Here is a 21,894-nt window from a genome sequence, read left to right as displayed (position 1 = left end):
AGTTAGCTGCGACTTGAAAACCCAAAATAAATTGCTTTCCACTCTGCCAGCAGGTGGCAGTCTAGCACCGCCACTGTAAGTAACATTGAACTAAAAATAGCTTGCAGGCAGCATGCTATGGAAGCACAGATTTAAAGACGGTGATTGGGTCATTGGCTCCCATCTGGACAGGCATTGCCTGAAATCAGACACAGAACACCTCAGCCCTATGGGCAGGGTAGCCAACCTCCAAGGCAGTCCTGGAGATCCCCCAGAATTACAACTGATCCCCTAGAGAGATCAGTTCCACTGGATAAAACGACAGCTTTGGAGGGTGAACTCTATGGAACTATACCCTGCTGGAGTCCTTATCCATCCTAAATCCCACCCTTCTCCACAAATCTCCAGGAATTTCCCAACACAGAGTTGGCAACCCTAAAGGGCTGCTCACAATTACATGGAATAGCACCCTCTAGTGTTCTTCCATGGCACCAACCGAGTTGCTTAAATCTCATCTCTTAAATGTGAGGCTGCCTTTTAAAAGTCCACTGGGATGTCTCTTTTTGTAGTAGAAGAGGTATAGGAAAAGAATTCAATAATGTTAATTGAAGCTGGCTTCCTCCCCCCCCCCCACCAATTGGCTGCAAAAGCCAAGACATTCATAATTAACGGCTGGTGGCTTCATGTTTGTTTTCCCTCCTGTCTGTGAGTTAGCAGGAGTCGTAACTCCACATTTCCTGGCTTTTGTTGGCTTGAAGTATTCTTTTTACCTATGGAGCATTCTCTCTCTCTCTGTCCCCACCCCCAGCTGAATTCATTTAAGAGGACTCCATTGTTCCCAGAACAATAGGCACAAGAACAGCCAGCTCGGACCCATGGATGAAAAAACGTTTTTGCTAACAGAATCCTTCCGGAGGTCAGAACCAGTCTGCATGAACAACAGGTTTACCACAAAAAGGAGAACAGTGTAACAGATTTACATTTTCCCAGTCAGTATTGGCGGTACAGCACTAAAATGGAATCCTCCTATACTTGTCTTGGGCAATTTACTGTCTCAGCCCCATTTCCCCTTCTGTACAATGAGGGTAGTGACCTCCCTTGCAGTTTGTTCTGAGGCTGAAAAGCTATGGATGGTAAAGCACTATACAACTACTTAAGTGTCATGCAGAATATTCTAAATCATCCGAGACAGAAGTTCAGGAAGATATCTGAATTACGAGAATCTTAATTGAATCAGAATTCATTTGTTAGGGAAGGGAGCATGGCTCAATGGGAGAGTATCTGCTTGGCACCCAGACGGTTCCAGGTCCAATCCCTGGGGTCTCCAGATAAAAGGATCGGGTAATCGGTGATGCGAAAAATTTCTACTAGAGAGCCTCTGCCAGTCAGAGTAGATGATACAGACCTTGACAAACCATTGGTCTGTATATAAGGCATTGGTCTGTATATAAACCATTGGTTTCAATATAAGGCAGCTTCATGAGCGAGAACCCAAATGTATTGCTCTCTTTAAGCTCGCATTCTCCAAAAACCCATGACTATTAAGAATGCATTTTTTTTTGGGGGGGGGGGGTCCAAGCATAAACAAGAATGAACTAAAGGAGCAAAGAGAACTGTGTGTCAGCTGCCCATAAACATTACTTTCATTTGCAAAGGCTGGCCATTTATCCTAGAATGACTGCGGCGTTTTGCTGAACTGGGTCAAAACGTTAACCCTGTTCAAAAGCTAGAAGCGGCGATGAGGCAGGAGAAAGAGAATCTTTGCTGAGGTTTTTGTTCAGCGATTTCCGCTAACAATAGCCCAAAAGTGAGCCTGAGTGGTGTCTTCGGATGTTACAGCACCTGCAGACACAAGCAATTGTGCTGCTGCTGTAATGCCCAAACAGAAAACACGGGCAGGAAAGATGCCCTTCTAAAACTTGCCAGTCTTTTCTGCACAATCTCAAGGCATCAATGTACCTGGGGTCAGGAGGCAATTGAACATCTGGCTGGCAGTGTGCACTGTGGACTCCGAAACTGCTCTCAGAAAGCGACCCAGATATAACCTTCAGAACTGCTGTGTGCAGAGTCTGCGGTTTACTGATGGCAGTTTGATGGGGACAACATTTGCCCGCCTCCAATCTTTTGTCTTTGGTCTCTAGCAGCAACACAGGATTTTCGTAGCCATTAATGCTACTACTGATTTAAAGTTTGTTAACATTGTAGGTTCAGGCCAGATTATGGTTTGTTTTTCTGGTCAGTTTAGAAGGAGGAAAGAGCACAGGACTTAAGCTAACTCCCATTTACTTATTTACTTAGCACATTTTTACTTTGCCGTTGCTTACAGCAGTGTATACTGTTCTGCACTCCTCCATGTTGTCCTCACACAACAACCCTGTTAAACTAGGTGAGGCTGAGAGCATTTGGCAGGCCCAAGGTCACCCAGCAAACGTCCACGGCAAAGCATGGATTTGAAGTGAGTCACCTAGATCCTAGTCCCACACTCTAACCACTACACCTAGGGTTGCCAGGTCTCTCTTCACCACCGGTGGGAGGTTTTTGGGGCAGAGCCTGAGGAGGGTAGGGTTTGGGGAGGGACTTCAATGGCATAGAGTCCAATTGCCAAAGTGGCCATTTTCTCCAGGTGAACTGATCTCGATCGGCTGGAGATCAGTTGTAATAGCAGGAGATATCCAACTTGTTCCTGGAGGTTGGCAACCCTAACTACACCTCTCTCTCTCTCTCTCTCTCTCTCTCTCTCTCTCTCTCTCTCTCTCTCTCTCTCTCTCTCTCTCTCTCTCTCTCTCTCTCGGCAAAAGGCACAGATCACAGACCATCCCTGAGCAGAGGTGCTGAGGCAGAGGCAGCTGCTGCTCTACCCAGCAGGGGGCCTGTTGCAAGACAGGAGAAACCATTCACAAAGCAACAGAGCACAACAAACACAGATGTCCGCCTCAGCTTTGCAAAGGCATGTTTTGATAGTGCCAAGTTCAAGATGTGTTGGTCCGATATGCTAAAGAAAACTGCTCCAGGAGTGGAAAGGTGAAAGGCACTTTGCAGAAACTGAACAAATGCTGAATGAGTCCCTTCCGTGATCCTCCTGCCTGCACCCAGCTCCTCCGAGTGTTCATTTATGGACCCAACTGCACAGAGCTCATCTTTCGTGTCTTTCCCCTTGTGCTTTACCTTTTCAAACAAAAAAAGAAAAAAGATGAACGGTGCTGATGAGTCTATTTGGCTTCTGTGCCTTGGTTCATCTGCCAAGATACACAGAGGCAGGGCCAAGGGGTTTTATTACAGGATCTTACTACTTGGCATGCTTTGCTTTAGGGTGACATACTGAACCTACTGGTATTCTGTTTAACAAGAGGCCTCGGCATAGGGCTCGCCAGCATCAGCAAGCCTAAACAAACAGCAAAATCAAAATTGCTTCATGGCTATGTGCCCTGCCTGCAACTGTAAGCGGAGCCTCGCGTTTGCATTGACGTAGCACTTGTTGAAAAGCTAACAGTGAACCAGGTAGGCAGGCCTTGGTTTCTCCCACACTCCAGCATTTTCTCACTTGGACTATTGCCACTCTGTGGTCAATGGGTGGATTCTCCAGGCAACTTTTTAAGCAGGAATAGAAGCCCACTTCTATTAGATTCGGGAGTATCCAACTGCTTGTACTTGGACCGTGTGCTGTCCGTCATCCTCTCCATATGCATGCTCACCATTTCATCTGAATAGGATAACACACATATTTTCTGCTTCAGTGTAGTAGATACTGGATAAGCACGGTGCCCTATTCTGATGAAATGGTGACCACACATAGATTGTGGTTAGCATGCACTTCCGGTACGCACAACTGTAATGCCTTAAAGGGGTTATTGACTTTCCCCTTTCACTTTTGGCCATATTGAGGCTTGTGCAGTGTCCTGCTCACCATGACATGTGGATAGGTAACAAATTCCCATAGCGAGCACTGAATGTAATTTAAAAACACCAGGAATGTCTGACTAAGCATACGGGCTGTGCTAAAGCAATGGATGCAGGATGCTAAGTGCACTCCTAATGTAAGGGTGAGCTCTGGCTGCAATCCCCGCCCCCCCCCCCGCCCCCCGGCCATCTGCTTCTGACCATCAACAGGAAAAATGTTACTGCATATGTGCTGTGATCTGTCACTCATTGTTTTCCTTCAGTGATTCATCTCTGAACACAGAAGAACACCGGTGCATCGAGGGGGAGTGGAACTGAGTTTGTGGGGCACCCCTCACTTCTTCCCCCACCTGGGCATGAACACATGAAGCTGCCTTATACTGAATCAGACCCATGGTCCATCAAAGTCAGTATTGTCTACTCAGACTGACAGCAGATCTCCAGGATCTCAGGAAGAGGTCTTTCACATCACCTACTTGCCTAGTTCCTTTAACTCACTGGTTCCCAACCAGGGGTCCGTGAGAACTAAATTAAGGTTCGCAAAACAAAGTTATAAACCCATAATAAATTAATATTTTCAATTAAAAGTTCTCTATTATAAAAATATATATTCAAATATTATTCTAAGTTTAATGTTTAACTAACAGTTATGATTAAAGTTTATTTTCAAATTGTCGGAATTTTTATTTTGAACCTTGGGGTCCCTGCACCGAACAAAAAAGTCCTAGTGGTCCCTGGTCAAAAAAAGGTTGGGAACCACTGCTTTAACTGGAGATGCTGGGGATTGAACCTGGGACCTTCTCCATGCCAAGAAGATGCTCTACCACTGAGCCTGTGCGCATACAAACTGCTTACATGTAGGTGCTGTGCCTATACAGGGGAGGGAACGCTAGAAAAATAACATTCCCAACTGCAAGGATGGGGCCTACAAAAATACAAATTGTACATACTGCAGACCAACATGACTACCCTCAGGAACAATAGCAGGAGTTCAGTACAGAAAACTAACTAGCTAGCGGCAACTCACACTCTGTTGAGCATCCCCACATCCTCCTTGGGAGAGGGATGGGTAAGTCGCTGCCCACCTCTGAATAGGGTCCCCAACCTCCAGGTACTAGCTGGAGATCTCCTGCTATTACAACTGATCTCCAGCCAATAGAGATCAGTTCACCTGGAGAAAATGGCCGCTTTGGCAATTGGACTCTATGGCATTGAAGTCCCTCCCCTCCCCAAACCCCGCCCTCCTCAGGCTCCGCTCCAAAAACCTCCCGCTGGTGGCGAAGAGGGGCCTGGCAACCCTACCTCTGAATAAGCTTATTCAGAGGTTCATTCCCCTGAGGTTCCAGGATTCAACTGCACTGACAAAAGCGAAACAAAAGGGCACACAGCTACACAGTCCTATATCTTCAACAGCAAATTGGGAGTCCTCCCTTAATTGGATGAAAGGCAACTGGGGAAGGTTATTCTCTAGTTGCCATCTCCAGGTTGGGAGTTACCTGGAGATTTTGGGGGTAGAGCCAGAGAAGGGCGGGGTCTGGGGAGGGACTTCAATGGGGTACATTGCTATGGAGAACACCTTCAACAGCAGCCATTTCCTCCAGGTGAACTGATCTCTGTCGCCTGGAGATCAGTTATAACAGCAGGAGAGCTCCAGCCACTACCTGGAGGTTGGCAACCCTAGTGTACGGTACTACTAAGCATGTTAAGCCCTGCTTGGTTAAAGCAGGCCTGGGTATGGTCAGTTCCTAAATGAGAAACCTCACAGGGAACTTTCGTACACCCTGTCAGGTTCCATAAAAGAAAGTGCAAAATAAATAAATAATAATCTCCCAGCATTACATGTACTTGGCTTTTAGGAGAAAAGCCCAGATAAGACACTGCACTTGTGTACATTTCGCAAATAACAGAATGTTTAGAGGAGGCGCATTTCTAAGGCCTGCCATTCCCATTTTCAAAATGGCTGTCGCCCTCTTCGCCGACTACATTACAACCATCACAGCACAAAACAAGTGCATTTGCGATCAAAGCCTGTCTTTAGCCCCACTTCTAAAAGTGCTCTCAAAGGCATCCCTTGTCTTCCAAGCATGTCGTTTCTACCACCCCTTACCTACCACCCTTCAAAGTGGTGTCAGGGCTGACAACAGCGTTTATCATCCATATAACGGTGAGGGGAGAAGGCACGTGGTCTCCTCCCCAGTTCTGAGAAACACTCTTCAGTTGATGAGGGAGAAACAAAACTGAGAAGAAGTGTCAAAGGCTTTCACGGTCAGAGTTCATCGGTTCTTGTAGGTTATCCGGGCTGTGTGACCGTGGTCTTGGTATTTTCTTTCCTGACGTTTCGCCAGCAGCTGCGGCCGGCATCTTCAGAGGAGTAACACTGAAGGACAGTGTCTCTCAGTGTCAAGTGTGTAGGAAGAGTAATATATAGTCAGAAAGGGGTTGGCATCTGAAGATGCCGGCCACAGCTGCTGGCGAAACGTCAGGAAAGAAAATACCAAGACCACGGTTACACAGCCTGGATAACCTACAAGAACCAATCAGAAGTGGTTTAATTTTTTTTTAATTTTTTTTTGCCTCTCCTTCACTTCTGAAGCTCTTTAGCACAATAGGTGGGAACTGAATTATTTGGATTGGGCAACCTCGACTAGAGCAGTTAGACTAAAGCATTAGCGCAGTTGCTGAAGGGAGCGACCCTTCCGCCACAGGTGCGGGCTGGCCATGATCAGAACCTATGGCAGAGCACCAAGGGTTTTAAAGCTGTTACATTCAACTTCTTCATCCACCAACTTGTTGAATAATAGAATCTGGAACTGAACCAACTGGGAGATGACAGCAGCTCAGTTAATCTCGAAGAATTACGCAAATTCCTGTTTCTGCTGGGCACATTTACAATTCCAGGGAAACCTTTGGGGGGCAACCCTCCAAAATGAAGCTAAAAGAAGGGTTTTCTTTCAAATGCTTTTTTTTTTTTTTTTGTATGGCTGTGGTACTGCTGCTGAATTTCCTGCCGCTCAGATAAACTGCTCCTGCAGTTGAGCCAAGAAGCTACTACCCAACGCCACACATCGCTTATGTTCTCCTTCCCCACCAGCAGTATTTAGTAGCTGAATGTGTTTTATCAGGCTTGGCCCTGTGCCGGCAGCCGATGAGAAAGCGGCAACGGTTCCAGTCTGCCTGATCCACTTTGCTCACTAAGCTGCTTTCTGACTTTTCATTTACCATTTCGAAAACGTGCTTAATTAATTCCGCACTCAAAAGAAAACATGATCGTTGTCAATGTATTTTCTTTTGATCCTGTTTCTGGATCAAGTTGAGCTCTGGGGAGGGGTCTTGATCCCCACATCCTAGCTCTACTGCTACACTGACATAGCCTGAGCAGTGAGTGTAGAACTGGGGTTTTCCTGTGCCTCAGCTTCCAAACTGGAGAGGTTGGGGGGGGGGGCGCTGCCACACAACGTTTGTTGTAATAGTGCTGTTTCTGGTTTACCCAGCCTTCAGTGTGCTCTTTCACAAACCAGCTTGACGCTGATTTTTTTTTCTTTTCCAAACGCGCAGTTTCTGCATGCCACCTGGAAGGAACAGCATACATTTTCCTACTCTGCAACGGTTACACCCACATAAATGCCATTTTCCTGCCATCAGTCTTTGGCAGGTGCCACTTCCCCAGTATTTCTCCTGCTATGCAGTTGGAGGGCTTCACAGAACCAGGCTATGCACAGACAAGGGGTATTTTTTTATAGACCTGGGGGGGGGGGAATCACCCACCCCCAGGTTCACAGAATAATATGAAAAACTTTAAAAAGCAAACAAGCAAAACCACGTTTCATGAGTCCCCAGCTCTTAATGATCTTTTGCCATTTACCTCTTTCAAATCTTATTAGCCATTATATATTATTAGAGCCATTCATTATATGAATGAATAAAAGAACAAAAAGGGGGGGGAGGGGAGTTGGTTTTTTGTATGCTGACTTTCTCTACCACTTAAGGAAGAATCAAACGGGCTTACAATCACCTTCCCTTCCCCTCCCCACAACAGACACCCTGTGAGGTAGGTGGGGCTGAGAGAGCTCTAAGAGCGGTGACTAGCCCAAGGCCACCCCGCTGGCTTCATGTGTAGGAGTGAGGAAACCAACCTGGTTCATCAGATTAGAGTCTGCCGCTCATGTGGAGGAGTAGGGAATCAAACCCGGTTCTCCAGATTAGAGTCCACCACTCCTAACCACTGCTCTTAATCACTACATCACGCTGGCTATAGAGTCCAGCTTCCAAAGTGGACATTTTCTCCTGGTGACCTGATCTCTGTTGCCTGGAGATCAATTGTAATAGTGGAAGATCTGCAGCTACCCCCTGGTGGTTGAACAAGAAGTTACAGCAACGATGGCCACAAAATCCACAAGACAATATTGTATGTCCAACCACTAAAATTAACGAATGGCAAGTGCATAGATTTCTATACAAGGTATAGAAAGATTCCTTTACAGTGTTGCTAAGGCATACCTATACTATGCACTGATAACACAAGTCCTTTTTTAAACTAACAAACTGAAAGAAATAGGTCACCCAGAAGCCGCCAGGCCTGGTGGCAATAAATCCAACTCTATCATGCAAAAGTTTATAATGAGGAGACCAATATCAGTCACTAAATTGAAGAATTCAGACAGGGATCCTGAACTCTCTTGAACTTTCTTTACAGGGATCGGGTACTCTTTCCTGTTTCGCAGAGGCTTCTTCAGAAATGTTACATAACTTCAACAATGCAATAATAGCATCCTCAGCAACACTCTAAACAACATAAACTTGCTATAATAACTCATCAAATTCATATCAAACTTACTGTGGACCGCAATTTTGCCAGTTCCTAAACAGCCATGAACTCGTATGTTCGTATAATTTAAAGCCCACTGGAGGCAGATGCTAGTTTATAATCGTTAATAGGGGACAGGTGTAATGACTCATCTGTTAAAGATAAGTCATGCTGCAGTGAAAAGGTAGTAATCTAGTTGAAGGGACCATCATAATAAAATGGCAGAGTTAAATATAACATGTCAAGTCCTAAGAGGCATTCAAACCCCCAGGAGTCACTGTGTCTAAAAGATGGATAAACATCGCCTCCTTCTGCAATAAAATTCTTTCCAGATTGACTCTCCAGCCACCGGATTGATCTCCTGCCACCACCTGGAGGTTGGCAACCCTACTTACAGGGTGGTTGTGAGGTTAAAGTGGAGAAGGAACAAAGTATTTATGCTGCTCTGAGGTCCTTGGAGGAAGGACCTTATGAAAATTAGAGGGACTTATAGCCAGTGAACTGGCTATAGAACTGCACATTCTCTATTTGGACAAGTATATACAAATCCATCTTGAATCCAGCTCAGCAGCAAGGAGGAGCCAGCCTCGCAGAGGGCCGATTGTCCGGCCTCTGTGACCATCAGTATCATTTAGCTCTCCAGGGTCTCATCTAGTTGTGCTGGGTACTGATTGGCTGGCCCTTGCCATTCCCCTCACTGGCCACAATAATGTTTCAAGTTTATTTGATGCCTCCATTGCATTCTTACAGCTAGGTTTAAGGCCTGTGGCACCGTAGAGACCAATAACGTTTTCAAGGTACAAGCTTTCGAGAGTCAGAGCTCCCTTTGTCAGATACCTAAGGAGCACCTTTGGTATCTGACGAAGAGAACTTTAACTGGACTCGAATCTAGCTGTTCTACTGCAGACCGTCATGGCTACCCTCCGAAACATTGCATTCTTGGAATTTAAAAGTGCTAAATAAATATTCTCATTCGTAAGCATGACATATGCTCAAGCTCTGCTTGAGGCATATGGAGAGGGATAAAAACCCATTCTGGAATTGGAAAGAGGTTCATGAACCAATAGAGGAACGAACAGGAAGAAGCAGAGTTTGCTCCACAGCAACAACCAAAGCCTCTGCTCGCTCCAGGAGGTACATCTGTTTTCACTCTGCTTTATAGAACTGCTGCTTTCACCATTCTTCTCCATCACCGAAATCGTTAGTTGTACAAGAAGGTTCTCCCTTTAAGCAAAGTACAGGCATTGCTCCTGTTCCCACCAGCTCCATATGTTTTGCTTGACTACAGCAGAGTTGGCAAGGAAGTAAGTAGGCTACTCTAATATTTCCGAAGCACAACTGAATATAGAAGCTCCGACGCACACAGAATTGCTCAAAGGCTTTGCAGAGGCTGGAGAGGACTAAAAATTGTGCAAGCAATTTTGCAGTGTAAAAGGAGGAGGTTAATGAGGTCAGAAGAGAGCACCCAAATGAATCCTCCTTGAAATTAAACTTTGCCCACAGTCTTCCTGGAGAAGCTATGGCACACTCACAGCTGTTGTTGGCTGTAATCGTGGTACCCAAATGTGTTAATGCTTACAAAACTTACCCCATGAGCCCACTTTATAGAACATGCCATAATCCGTAATATTATTTACAATTATTCTCTCTGATACTCTCAATGAGGAGTACATAGGATTTCCAAGATGGCTCCATCCAGGCACTTTTAGTGCCACAATAGGTTTACCATTTGCCTGCCCATGATGGGCTAGCTTCTGCTCCTGCCTTCATTTGCCCACACTCAGTCATCTGAGCAGCAAGAGGGAAAGTGTGTGTGTGTGGGGGGAATGACATCACAGCCCCCATACAATGCTCTAGAAATTTCCCCAATCTCTGTGGTCCATACCACAGAGATCGTGGGAATTCCTAGAGTGTTGTGGAGGGGATGTCCTTCTGGATGATCATCCAGAAGTGCCATTACTGGGTCTATGATGTTCACCAAGCTCCACCCCCTAAAGCACCTGGCCTTTACAGCCAGAGGGCCGACAACCTTAGGCCAGAGATACTAAGCTTCTAGTATAGTACAGCGCCATGTACTATTCCTCTGGGCCCAAAAGGGGGGGGGAGTAAATTTGGCAGGGTCCAAGGGAAACAACAATGTGCAAGAGGAAACTGAAAGCCTGTCTCTCTAACGTTTCTCATCTGCAGCGATGTTTTCTTGAGTTTGCACCCACATTTTCTCAGTAACGTGGCAACAATATGATGGAAATCAAATCCTGTTTGCCACCAAGTGTGAAATTCTGGTTTATATTATAATCAACTTTACCATTTGGGTGGGGGGAGGAGATACAGTACCCATTTGAAATTGACATGAGGGTTAAGTTTGTCCATCCTATAATAGTTAAATTTGCAGAAAGTTCAGAGCAGGTATGGTTGGATAAATTATTAATTGACGAAAACCCCATGATCTCAAAACAAGTGGCCAATTTTTGTGCTGGTATGATAAAAACCCGGAGCAAGAAAAGGGCTGATGGAAAGGATAAGGAAATTGAATAAGTATAGTTAACTCTGCTCCAAGTTTTATACTGTGGATATTTTATTTGTCACCAGTTTTTTAAATGTAAGGTTTTAGATTTTGGATTTGTAGCATAGCAATGCAATATGATATTTACTGGTCTATGACTGCAAAAAATTATTATTATTATTTAGTTACCTATCCTGGCGGTTAAAAAAATGGTGTTAAAGTCTTCTAGACCCTGTTGTCCTTGTTCCTGAATGGAATTTTTCTCACCTATTCTCTGCCATGCCTTGGAGTTAAAATCTGAGCTTTTATGTAACATGTTCAAGAGATAACATCTGTAGTGATATAATAAGATTCTTAAATAGCAGTTTTCTCTTTCACCCTCCCCCAGTGTTTAAGCTATATATTTATGGTACAGTTGGAACTTTAAAAGAGTCTGGAAACAGCTCCTTCTATTCTGCTTCAAAGGGACCCTTTCATGGATAAGAGAGGAACTTTAACTCATCATCATCAGGTCCAAGGAACTGGTTTAACATGCCAGTTTTAATGAACACATGCTGTTGTCAGTCTCTGCCCACTGAGAGACAGGCCTGACTTTGTTCTCTAAGAATGAGCTAAATAATTTGTAGATTCTTTGTAGCTGTAAGTGCGGCATCCTTTCCTAAGGCACATAATAGCCTCTCAGCATCAGTCAAAAAGTTATTTTATGTTTCCTTTTAGCATGCTTGTGAAATTATGTTTAGTTTTCCAGAATAAATCTTGTGTTTATTAGCCTCTAGGTTATTCAAAGTTCTAGCCAAACCACAAAGCCAGATTACTGAACAATATTGACATGTACGTAGGATAGGTAAATTGGAGGCCCACCTTGGTTAAATAAAAAAAAAATGTGGGTAAAGCTCTACCAGCTTAATTCTTAACTGGCTGTGAGCTTCCAGAAACCTCTACCCAGCCTGGGCACAAAGAAATAGCGGTGAGGGCTAACAGAGTTATGCTTCAGACCCAAACTCAGCTGACTTAGTCTTATTTGTAACTATTAAACATCAGACTGGAGTGAGAAGTACAAGCACAGATTCATCAGGAGCAGTCTCTGGACTCTAAGTACCAGTCTCTGCCAACGACAGGCACTGAAGTAAATGTACCTGGTAAGTATATGCTGTGTTACAGTTAAGATTAGCAAGAACCGAAGTGCCATGCTATGCAATACATGTGCTGTAGAGGTGAGCCAGAGAGCCAGTGTGGTATAGTGGTTAAGGTGTCGGACTAAGAACTGGGAAACCCAGGTTCGAATCACCACTCTGCCATGGAAACATGCTGGGTGACCTTGGGCCAGTCACACACTCTCAGCTTCGACCCTGGCAAGTATTCGGATGAAGACCTCCAAGGAATACCAGGGGTGTGACGCGGAGGCAGGCAATGGCAAACCACCTCTGAATGTCTCTTGCCTTGAAAACCCTACCAGGTTGCCATAACTCAGTTGTGACATGATCGCAAACCACACACACACAGAGGTGAACCACAGAGTTCAACCCTACTTGCCATTTAAAGCTCTTAAGGTTCACCTGGTCAGCTGCCAGGAGGGTTGCCAGTGGAACATTAGGCCATCACCAGGGGGTTGCTTCCAATGACTATAAGGATTTGTACTGCCAGGTCCCCAGCATCCCAAATCCTGAGACTCATTTTTACCTATTTAGCATTTTTCTATCCCGCCCTTCCTCCAAAGAGCTCAGGGCAGTTTATATCGGACTCCATACCTCCATTTTATCCTGTGAGGTAGGTTAGAATGAAAGAAAGCAACTGAAAAAGAAGAAGAGTTGGTTTTTATATGCCAACTTTCTCTCCCACTTAAGGAAGAATCAAACTGGCCTTCAATCACCTTCCTTTTCCCTCCCAACAGACACCCTGTGAGGTAGGTGGGTCTGAGAGAGTGTGACTAGCCCAAGGTCACCCAGCTGGCTTCATATGTAGGAGTGGGGAAACCAACCCAGTTCACCAGATTAGCCACCGCCGCTCATGTGGAGGAGTGGGGAATCAAACCCGGTGCTCTAGATCAGAATCCACCGCTCCAAACCACTGCTCTTAACCACTACACTACGCCTAAGATCACCTAGCAAGTTTCACGGCAGAATGGGGACTGCATCCAGGTCTCTGGGCTCCTACCCTGACACCCTGGTGATGCTGGGGGGGGGGGGGAGAGAGAAGGGGAAATGAGGAAGATCCTGCTGTCTTGCTAGCAGCACACTACGTGCAGCTGAAGCCCATCTATGCTTTTAGTCTCCTCTTCCTGCAAGAATTTCGCATGGGTGGGTGCAAACTAAAGGGCTTGTGGCCCATAGCATGTTACCTGCACCGGCAGTGAGCAGCTTGGCAGCTCCAGACCAGCTCAGATTTGTTTGCATTTTCTTGGCTTGTTTGTTTTGTCATTTGGAATTTGTTTTTATCGTAAGCATTGTGGGCCCTTGCAGACCGAAAAGTAGCCTAAAAACGAGTTACCACAAATGTACACATAAGGGAAGTTATATATTCAGGCATATTTTCAGACCTGGAGTGGTACAGTCCAGGAAAACCTTTATTAAATGTTTCTACTGATTGTGCAAACTGATAGATCACATTCTGAGCCAAAGACAGACAAACACACACATATCTCTTTTTAACACCAAAGTGCAGTTACAGACCCTGTTTTTTTCTGTTTTGTTTTGTTTTGTTTTGTTTGGCAACATGGAATTGCACGAATGAGGGATAGATAGGAGAAAGAGCTTTAGAAACTGGTGATATACTAGCGACTGTCCCAGCCAAAAAATATGACTCTGATCAGAGCATCACAGTTGCCCAGCAAAGATTCCTACTTCTTTATGAGAGCCTAGAGACCTTTTAAAACTGCCCTTCATTTCAAGTAATACACTACTGGAAAATGCTCACGTCACTGTAACCATCGATGGTTAAATGGCAGAGAGAAACCTTGTTTGGTTAATATTTATATAGGTATTAACACATAATGAAAACACCCAGAAGGGCTCTTTTGCAGCCAGTTACAGATAATTGCAAGGTGGACATAAAGACTAATAAATGCACCACAGAACAAGGAGGGGGAGAGAGGGGGAGAGAGGGGGGGGAGAGAGGGGGGGAGAGAGGGGGGGAGAGAGGGGGGAGAGAGGGGGGAGAGAGGGGGGGAGAGGGGGGGGAGAGGGGGGAGAGGGGGGGAGAGGGGGGGAGAGAGGGGGGGAGAGAGGGGGGGAGAGAGAGACTGACTGACTGACTGACTGACTGACTGACTGACTGACTGACTGACACACACACACAGAGAAGAGGATTTTACGCTCCTCTTGTGCCAGGAAGGTTTTGCAGGGCAGGCAAGTTGCAGTTCTGTTCATGTCCAATAATTCCAAAAAAACCTTGTTTCCTCCTTGAAAATACTAGCAGAAGACACAGGTGATCCTCCCCATGCAAAGTGGTAATATGGGGCTGCCCTTCTGATTTATGAACCTTTTTACTCCAATAGGTTCAACACGACCTTTCTGTCTAGGGACAATATGACCTCTGTGCAGTCTGTTTCATAACTATTTATAATTTTTAAACAAACTGAGGAAACAACCACAGTAGGGCAGGAATAATTTGGTGCCACCTCCTGCCCCCCCAAAAAGTTTGAAAACTACAAATTGGGTTTAAGGTGTTATTCCTGGAACAACATCTTTCTGGGACCTGTGTATCTAATGGGAGGGTCTCCGCATGAAAACCTCAAGCACTTGCCTTCAAGGATGTTCACCTGGAATGATACGTTAGTCATTTATCACATTACTCACGTTGATCAAGGCCATAATCCAGAAGGCGTAAGAGACTCGTGTCACCACAAGTCCTTTCGTGGGCAGGTCATAGTGTGACAAGTTTCCAGGATGATGTGGGACCAGTGACTTCCGGATGTGAGGGAGATTGCTGCTACCGTTGGTCGTGATGTTTGTCAAGATGCAGTTGGTGTCTGACAGGAAAGGGTCAGCTATCAGAGGGCTTAGCAGGGCACCAAAGCCCACGAAGAAATGGAGGGCCTGCACAAAAGAACAAGCAAACAGATCTTTTACTCCTGGCATCACCCAGCACATCTGGCATCTCTGATGACAAAGGCTGGCCGGATTAAGTTAAATCAGGACAAACAACAAGCCTAGAACAACAGTCAGAACTCTTGCCGGTAACTTGGAAGGCCTGTTCAAACATCCTTCCAGAACTGAGTCTTTTCCTATCGCTACAGCCCCATAGTAGGAGAAATTGATCTTCTCCCTACACAAAACTATCAATGGTATAGGAGTGCCACCTGGGCCAGAAAATGGTGTTTAATCAACTCAGTAACAGGTTTGTATGTATTATCTTGAGGAGGCCTTTTTGATACTGAGAGTTCTTGCCCCATAGATTCAAGCAACTAGTGCATGATGCTCAAGCTTCATCTGATCTCTCATAACCCACATTAACTGAGGCTTCAGTGGTCACACCCTGATGGGCAACTGTGGTTTGGCGCATGCCTTCTCTTCTCTTCAAGGAGTGTCCTGAGGGTAGGGGAAAGAACGCCTTTCCAAAGTTCTATATCTGGTGAATGCTGCATCATACAACTAGGCACCTGGGTGGCTGCTGTGCAGAGATGCCTTAAGATGCACAAAGATGGAGGGACTTGGCGAAAGATGTTAAAACGCTGCAGCCCTAGTAAACTTATGTAACTGGTCAATCAGGCTAAAGCCAAATGTCAAGAAAGAGCTCTTTTCCATTAGAAGAGCAAGCATAGATTCTCCCCTCCCCTTGCAAGCAGTGAAAAGACCTCCTCAGCAGCAACATATTTTGCTACCTGAGGCAGCTGGGACAGAAGCTGTTCCCCCCTCCACCTTGCCCATGCCCATAAAGCCAGAGGAGATAATATGCCTTACCAGCATGCTTCCCTTCCCCCACCCCAGCACAAAAAGCAATGCATGCTCAACAGGGCTTCTCATCCTCTCATCTTCTTGCAACCAAAAGTGGTGATTGAACTCTTGCAAGGAGGAGGAATTCCTCCAGAGTTCAGGAACTGGCATGTGTAGCTTGCTGCCATGTTTTTAAGGATCCTGGATAAATGAGGTAAGGAGGACTGTTGCCTCTGACCAATGACATTGGGTTGCTTTACTTTGTGTCTGTAAAACCAGGATTTCATAAACGCAGACATCACAACAAGCTGCAGTTTGCTTTTGAACCAGGAAGCTTTCGATCTCTGTTCTGCATTTGAGGGACCGAGGGAGGGAGCACGCAAGCCCAAAGCGAAACTAGGCTCATCCTCATCACACAGATACTAAAAGAGCTTGTTTGCAATGTCTGAAAGCAGCCTTTGACCAATCTATTGAAATAGCTTAACATTATGAAAGTGACCGGAGATTATTTTTTATTGCAAGTACCATGCGTCATCATACAAGAGGCACTTGCTTTTCTCCTTCCCTCCCCACCCACATGAAGAAGCACCTCAGATGCTGCCTGCTGTGAATGATGTGACTCACCTGCAAACAAGAAAAGCCAAGCCAAGCACTGCTTTATTCAGATGCACATTTCCATTGGCCAATGAATCAACTACGGTTTCTTTAATTGGGTGACAAGCCTAGTATTTACTGCTATAACGAACATGTCAAAGAGAACAAAGTGGCTACCCGAACTCACTTATTCAGAGCATAATTACTTCCTAATGCAAATAACTTCAGGCAGACAATGCAATTAAACTTTTGGGCTTACAACATTACCTTCCTGAAGTGATTTAAGATACTGGCATTTGTGAATGGTTTCACTCTGTACATAGGCTTGGATCCAGCCTAGATGTTTCTCCAGGCGAAAGGCATTCTGCCCACAGAGTGTGATTTTCCTGCTTCCCCCATCACAACAGCCTGAAATGCTACCTGACAGCTTTTCCTGGAGGAGCAGCAAACAGAATTTCGGAGGCCATTTTGGGCTGCCGAGAGAAAGGGAGGCAGGAAAAATCCCACTCTGAGGGCAAAGTTCCTTTCTCCTGCAGAACTGTTAGTCCGGATCCAACCCATAGTCATGAGCTGGCAACTTTGGGCTTGTCCTGTGCTCTGCAGGCAGGCCTAGTCAGGTCTCCTCTGGAGTAGAGCCCTCAGGCCTAGATAGTGAGACTTGAGAGCATAGATAGGAGTGGTCAGCCAGGAGCAGGAACTGGAGGTCAGGGCCTGCGGCTGAAACAGAGGCTTGCGCCTAGCGGACCGGTTGATCCAGCAAGGCAGCCTTCCCAAACCTCAGCCTAAATAGGCTGGGACGGAATCAGGCTCAGCTACACGGCTAGCAGTTGTTGAGCTCCTGCAGCTGTGCTGCACTTTGGCCAGGATCCTGAGAAGAAGTATCGCTCCCACTGCATGGCTCCGGGATGGGGTTGCACATAGCCAGCCTGGCACTTCACCTCCTTTGGTGAACCTGGGCTTTCTGTTGCTGCTGTTCCTGAAGAGTGGGGAGGGGTCCTGGGGGGCTACGGGCCCAAGTTTGAGACCTGCTCAGTGGAGGCATGGTAGCTATCTCAGGAGTCGGCAGCGAGGTCTCCCTAGCAGGTTCCAACTGGGGGGGCCTCTGGCACATCATGTTAGCCTCTTTCTGGTCCCCCTGGTCCTCCTCAGCTGATGGCCTTGGTTCCTCAGGCTCTTCCCCTGAGGACTTCAAGTCTGAGTCACTGAGCTGGTTGGAGGGGTCACGACAGGACTGAAAGAAGCGTTCTATTGAGCGTACAGATTCTTCTCTCAATGGAATTTGTTCTGATGAAACATTACTGTACCTAATGTTGCATCTCTTGGGTTAGGCACTATGGTGTACCTCAATGGGACTTTGTATGTATAGAATGTGCTTACATGCTGCATCCAGTCTCAGCCCTCTTACATTAAAAGCATGGGTCCTGTTGCTTGCCCGCATGGAAGACAGGGCTGAAGATGAGGTCAATATACCCTTCCCTACACAAATAACTGAAGAACGATGTGATGTAAGATTCTCTTGTGCTACTGTACCTTCTTTCTTTGGGCAACAGAACCTGCACTTCCAGTTTAGCGCTCAACTTTAAACTGGGACCAGGAATAGTTCCTGAATACGCCAGACCTCTCTGAGACACGACGTCCTTGGCTGTAAAATAGGATAATGCCTCTTAACAAGATATGGAAAATAAATAACTTCAAACTGCAGAGAGAAGGGAGAGTTTAGGCCTGGAACAAACATGAAGATATACAATACGGGGAGGGGGAGTCAACAGAATTCCAAAATAAAGTAGGAAAAGAGTCTTAGATCGGTTTCTTTTTTTGTCTCACCTGCAGGAAGACGGCGGAGTCCTTCTGATAGATCTTCACCAGCTGCATATTGGAGAGAGTGTCAATGCATCCCATCGCCAGCCCAGCCATGGCCATGACAACTGCCAGCACCACCACATTGTGGCAGAAGGGGATGATGGCAAAAACCACAGAGATCGCGAGCGACGATGCAAAAAGGGCCAGCAGGGACTGAGCCAACCTGGACGAGACAAAAGAGGCAGAGGTCAATCTCTGTAGTCTACTCCATTTTTAGTCCTGCCTTTCTTCCAAGGGGCTCAGGGCTCCAAACCAGATTCTCCCAACACCTCTGAGGCAGGGGGCAGATTAAACTGAGAGCACATAACTGCCCCAAAGCCACCCCAGTGAACTTTGAAGCAAAGTGGGGATTTGAACTTTGGTCTTCCAGTCCTAGACAGCTCTCTAACCATTAGACTGCCTCTTGTCCTTTACTTCTCCTTTCAATGTTAGCCTGCATGTATGCTTGTGGCTACAGCCCAAGAAACGCTCTTACGTATAAACGCAAGTGTACGTTGCAGGTGATTACATCCAGGATATGGGTTTAAGTGTGCTTAACTCTGTGTTGGATTGTGGCCATCCTATGACTCATCTTGGATCCAGTTTCTCTCACTGGGCCAAGGCCCGTCATCACTCCTATAATAACTTAACTGCCCTTGAAACCACTTATCACTTTGGGATTACTGTTTATTATCATTTATACAGTCCGAGTTTCATATTATCTTTGATGCACTGAGGGGGCTCAGATGCTGTTGTGGATCCACCAAGGACCACTACAGTCCCTTGTGCAAGCAGAAGTGTGGGGGAAAACCCCTCGCCCTCATCCCCCACACAGGTTGCATCCTGCACCATTTCCGCACTAGCACAAGATGTGCCTGAAATGTCTGGGCACTAGAAGATATAGGAGGAAACCATTAGGTGTTGCACAAGATCTTGCACAAGAAGAATGATGGCAAGTCTGTTTTATGTTTCTGTGTGTACACAGGTGGATCCAAGACTCTGCCCCAAGCACAGGTTCAAACTAATTTCCTTTGTTTTTTTTTCTGCTTTGGCTAATCAGATCAAAAAGACAGACCAAGAATTGACACACTTCCTCCTTTCCAATGAGAGTACTGCTCAGCCCCCTCTTCATCAGCAAGAGTTTTAATAGGCATTTCCCACATACTCAAGCCCATTTTTGCACCCTTTGGGGTTCATACAGATATACATAATTATAGCTTTGTGAACCCACTGTAGGAAGTGCACTCTGCATATCTGATATATGTACAGCCTTCTTTGGAGGATGGTCATGGGGGGGGGAGAGGAAAACCAGATTAGAGGATTAGAGCAGATATTGGATTTTCGCAGTAGGTGGACATGAAAGCTGGCCAGTCATGAAGCAACCCGCTCCACCTATTCAGAGCTAGGCTGTACACGATGCTGATTGGCTAGCCTTTGTGTCCATCACAAAGCTGCTGCCCCCCAAGGTATTGGAGCAGTTTTCCAAGTGTAAATAAACAAAAAAGGAGAGCTTAAAACAGTAAAATGCAGAACAAATGTAAGAACAGATAAAATAAAATTAAAAGATAGCCTGCCTGAAACATTAAAAGGGAAGGCACTGTCAGTCTAGAGGTTGTATTGAGGCACTTAAGGAAAACTTTCCCCCAACAGACAACTTTTACGTGTCCGTGGTACAAATGCAGCATTCACAGGCTGGTATGTAACTTTTTATAATCCTCATGGTAGCCATGTGCGGTAGACTTTTATTGCTCATATTTGATAGATTGGGAATTCAAGGCTGAATGAAAGGGCCTTCCTATGATTGCTAGTTGGTGCATGAGTATTGCAGTGGGAACACATATCACTGATGGAACCGAGGCCTTACTTAGCAGCCAAGGAACAGCTAGACACATTAGTTAAACAGCATTCTACCATCACACAGCCCCAAAATTCTATTCAATGAAAAAAGCCAGGTAATTTGCCCAAGCATCTGAAACGCGGCACAGAAAACCTACCTGGAGTACAGTAATATCCTGCCAGTGGCCACATTTTTTGCCTTGAGTTTGCAGATGCGAAAACTGTATTTGCACTCTTGCCTCCATCTGCAAACAGCTAATGTTCCTTCCCTCCTAACTCCCTCCACCCCGCATCTTTAAACACAGCAGGGCAAGGAAGGAATAATTTAGGAAGCCCTACTGGACAAGAATGACTTATCATGCAGTGTTTAAAGATGCCTGGGGAACATTAGCAGGGAGGGAACATTAAGAGAATAGCAGGAAAGCAGTGGTATTATAGCAATGGTGAGGGCAGGCAGGGGGCAGCGGTCTCAGGCAACACTCTTTGCTGAGTCACCACTGAGCAACTCATACCTTAAATGGAGGGATGCCAGCCTCCAGGTGGGACCTGGGGATCCCCTGGAATTACAGCTCATCTCCAGGCTGCAGAGATCAGATCCCCTGGATAAAATGGATGTTTTGGAGGGTGGGACCCTATGGCATTGTACCTCACTGAGATCCCTGTTCTCCTCAGGCTCCATCCCCAAATCTCCAGGAGTTTCACTCTCCCATCCCCTGCCAGTGGCCAGGGGTGACCTGGCAACCCTACTTAAACATCCTCATTTTTCAGGTTAAAGTTACGTTAAAAAAAAATTGGAAACATCCCTTAATTAGTTTTGTGTCGGGACCTGTTGTATATCAATAAACGTACAAGGTTTCAAAGTTCTTATTCTAACTCTAAGTGAGAGCAAGCGATGAGCACATGTGTCAGTACACTCTCTCCATGAAGTCTCTTCCTAAAATTAATACCATGGCCATTTGTCCAGCCAAATGCAGAGGAAGAGCCTAAAAGCACAACAGCAGGAGGGCAAGATTAGCAGGGGGGGGAATCACCGAGGCAGTTAGGCCCGCAGAACAATTTTGTGTCTACCTTAGGGTTGCCAAGCTCCAGCTGTTGCCTGGAGATCACCTGTAATTAGAACTGGTCTCCAGAGTACCACAATCGGTTCTCCTATAGAAAAGGTCCCTCCCCAGGCTCCACCCCCCTAATATCCAGGAATTTCCCAACCTGGAGTTGGCAACCCTGGTCTATTTGTGTTAAAAAATTAAGCAATTGCATGATTATAAAATTATATGCTTGTTTGTTTCAGTTAGTTTTAATGGGAAACGTTTCCAGCAGCAGCTCCTGTTTTCCATACAATTTGGATGTTATTTTCTGGTATAGTACTCCTCATCCAAGGGACCATAACTACGTAAAATGTCAGAGATAGAAAAGAGTCTCAGTTTTACAGGTAACTAAGGTCAAAGCACATTTGCACGTCAGGTTTGAGTGACATCCTCTAAAACTGTAGCTTAGATGCAACAAATCATTCCTGCCAACTTTCAGAGAGATCAATTTTAAAAGTCCCAAGTTGGCTGGAATTAAAGGCAAAA

At 45.7% G+C, this 21,894-nt stretch overlaps 1 protein-coding gene across 1 annotated transcript in view; it reads right to left on the bottom strand.

The window, feature by feature from the left end:
• The window catches only part of MFSD4A (major facilitator superfamily domain containing 4A), a 50,773-nt gene that overhangs the window by 10,748 nt on the left and 18,131 nt on the right, over window positions 1-21,894 (bottom strand). The window contains exons 2-3 of the mRNA XM_056867729.1: window positions 18,473-18,671; window positions 14,978-15,217 (exon numbers count right to left, since the gene is read on the bottom strand). Of these exons, the coding sequence (XP_056723707.1) occupies window positions 14,978-15,217; window positions 18,473-18,671 (439 nt within the window). The remainder of the gene's footprint in view (window positions 1-14,977; window positions 15,218-18,472; window positions 18,672-21,894) is intronic.

The sequence above is a fragment of the Euleptes europaea genome, chromosome 2, assembly GCF_029931775.1.
Source record: "Euleptes europaea isolate rEulEur1 chromosome 2, rEulEur1.hap1, whole genome shotgun sequence".
Taxonomy (NCBI): Eukaryota; Metazoa; Chordata; class Lepidosauria; order Squamata; family Sphaerodactylidae; genus Euleptes; species Euleptes europaea.
Note: the sequence above shows the minus strand (reverse complement) of the source record. Positions and strands in the feature narration are given on the sequence as shown.